General features: G+C 70.8%; 2 protein-coding genes across 2 annotated transcripts in view; both read left to right on the top strand.

The window, feature by feature from the left end:
• LOC106723616 (Fanconi anemia core complex-associated protein 100-like) overlaps positions 1 to 73 on the top strand; it is a 3,536-nt gene extending 3,463 nt beyond the window's left edge. Inside the window, exon 5 of the mRNA XM_014531232.1 lies at positions 52 to 73. Within this exon, the coding sequence (XP_014386718.1) occupies positions 52 to 73 (22 nt within the window). The remainder of the gene's footprint in view (positions 1 to 51) is intronic.
• Positions 7 to 872, top strand: LOC102245600 (Fanconi anemia core complex-associated protein 100; the record flags this gene model as incomplete). The annotated part of the gene is made up of 2 exons (XM_014531231.1): positions 7 to 223; positions 549 to 872. Coding segments are annotated over exons 1-2 (408 nt in total), but the record flags the coding sequence as incomplete, so codon positions are not given.
• Positions 873 to 876: the final 4 nt, after the last annotated feature.

The raw sequence follows: 876 nt of genomic DNA, 5'->3' as shown, positions 1-876 counted from the left end.
GGGGTGGGGGGCCTGCTGCTGACCCTCCGGCGGCCCCTGGTGGGCACCCAGGACCCGCCTGGCCAGGAGGTGAAGGGGAGACGCCCCTCTTACCACCTGCGAGGCAGCTGGTTTCGTTACTGCCCGTGTCCCCCAGAGGATGGTGGTGGAGCAGGCCGCCCGGGGCTCCAGCCCACCCGACCTCCGCGTGCAGTACCTCCACCAGATCCAGGCCAACCACGAGGTGAGCCCTCTGGGCAGGCGAGTGTGTGACCTGCAGGGCCTCCCAGCCCTCAGGACCCGCAGAGGCAGAGTGGGCTCGGGCCTCCTGCCCCTGGCCCGGCTCCGACCTGTGGGCCAGGACCCTCCTGTCACCTGGGGGCTGGTCCCCCTTCAGCCCAGCTGTGCCTTCCTGTCCTGAGGCAGGTTGTCCCACACTTAGAGGCCACAGAGGAGTTTTCCTGGGCTGCCCCCCACGTCTCCAGTGGGGCTTGTGGGTGACCTGGGGGCGGGCAGGCAGGAGCGTGGGGGCCTAGCTGTTGTCACTCACCCTCCCCCCCCCATTGCAGACGCTGCTGCGGGAGGTGCAGGCCCTGCGGGACCGGCTGTGCACAGAGGACGAGGCCAGCTCCCAGGCCACGGCCGAGCGTCTCCTGCAGGTGTACCAGCAGCTCCGCAGCCCCAGCCTCCTCCTGCTGGGAGCAGGTGGGCCCCGCCCCGCCCCGCCCCGCCCCCCCACAAAAGGCTGCTTCCAGCTCCTGAGCTGGCACAGGTGCCGGCTGCCTGTGGAAGGCCAGGGTGGGCTTGGCTGCCGACAGCAGGGCGCAGACACCTGCCCGATGGCCACCTGGCCTCTGCACATGCTGGGAGAAGGGGTCAGAGAGCGCCTTCCCAGGG

The sequence above is a fragment of the Myotis brandtii genome, unplaced genomic scaffold, assembly GCF_000412655.1.
Source record: "Myotis brandtii unplaced genomic scaffold, ASM41265v1 scaffold797, whole genome shotgun sequence".
In the NCBI taxonomy this organism is placed as follows: Eukaryota; Metazoa; Chordata; class Mammalia; order Chiroptera; family Vespertilionidae; genus Myotis; species Myotis brandtii.
Note: the sequence above shows the minus strand (reverse complement) of the source record. Positions and strands in the feature narration are given on the sequence as shown.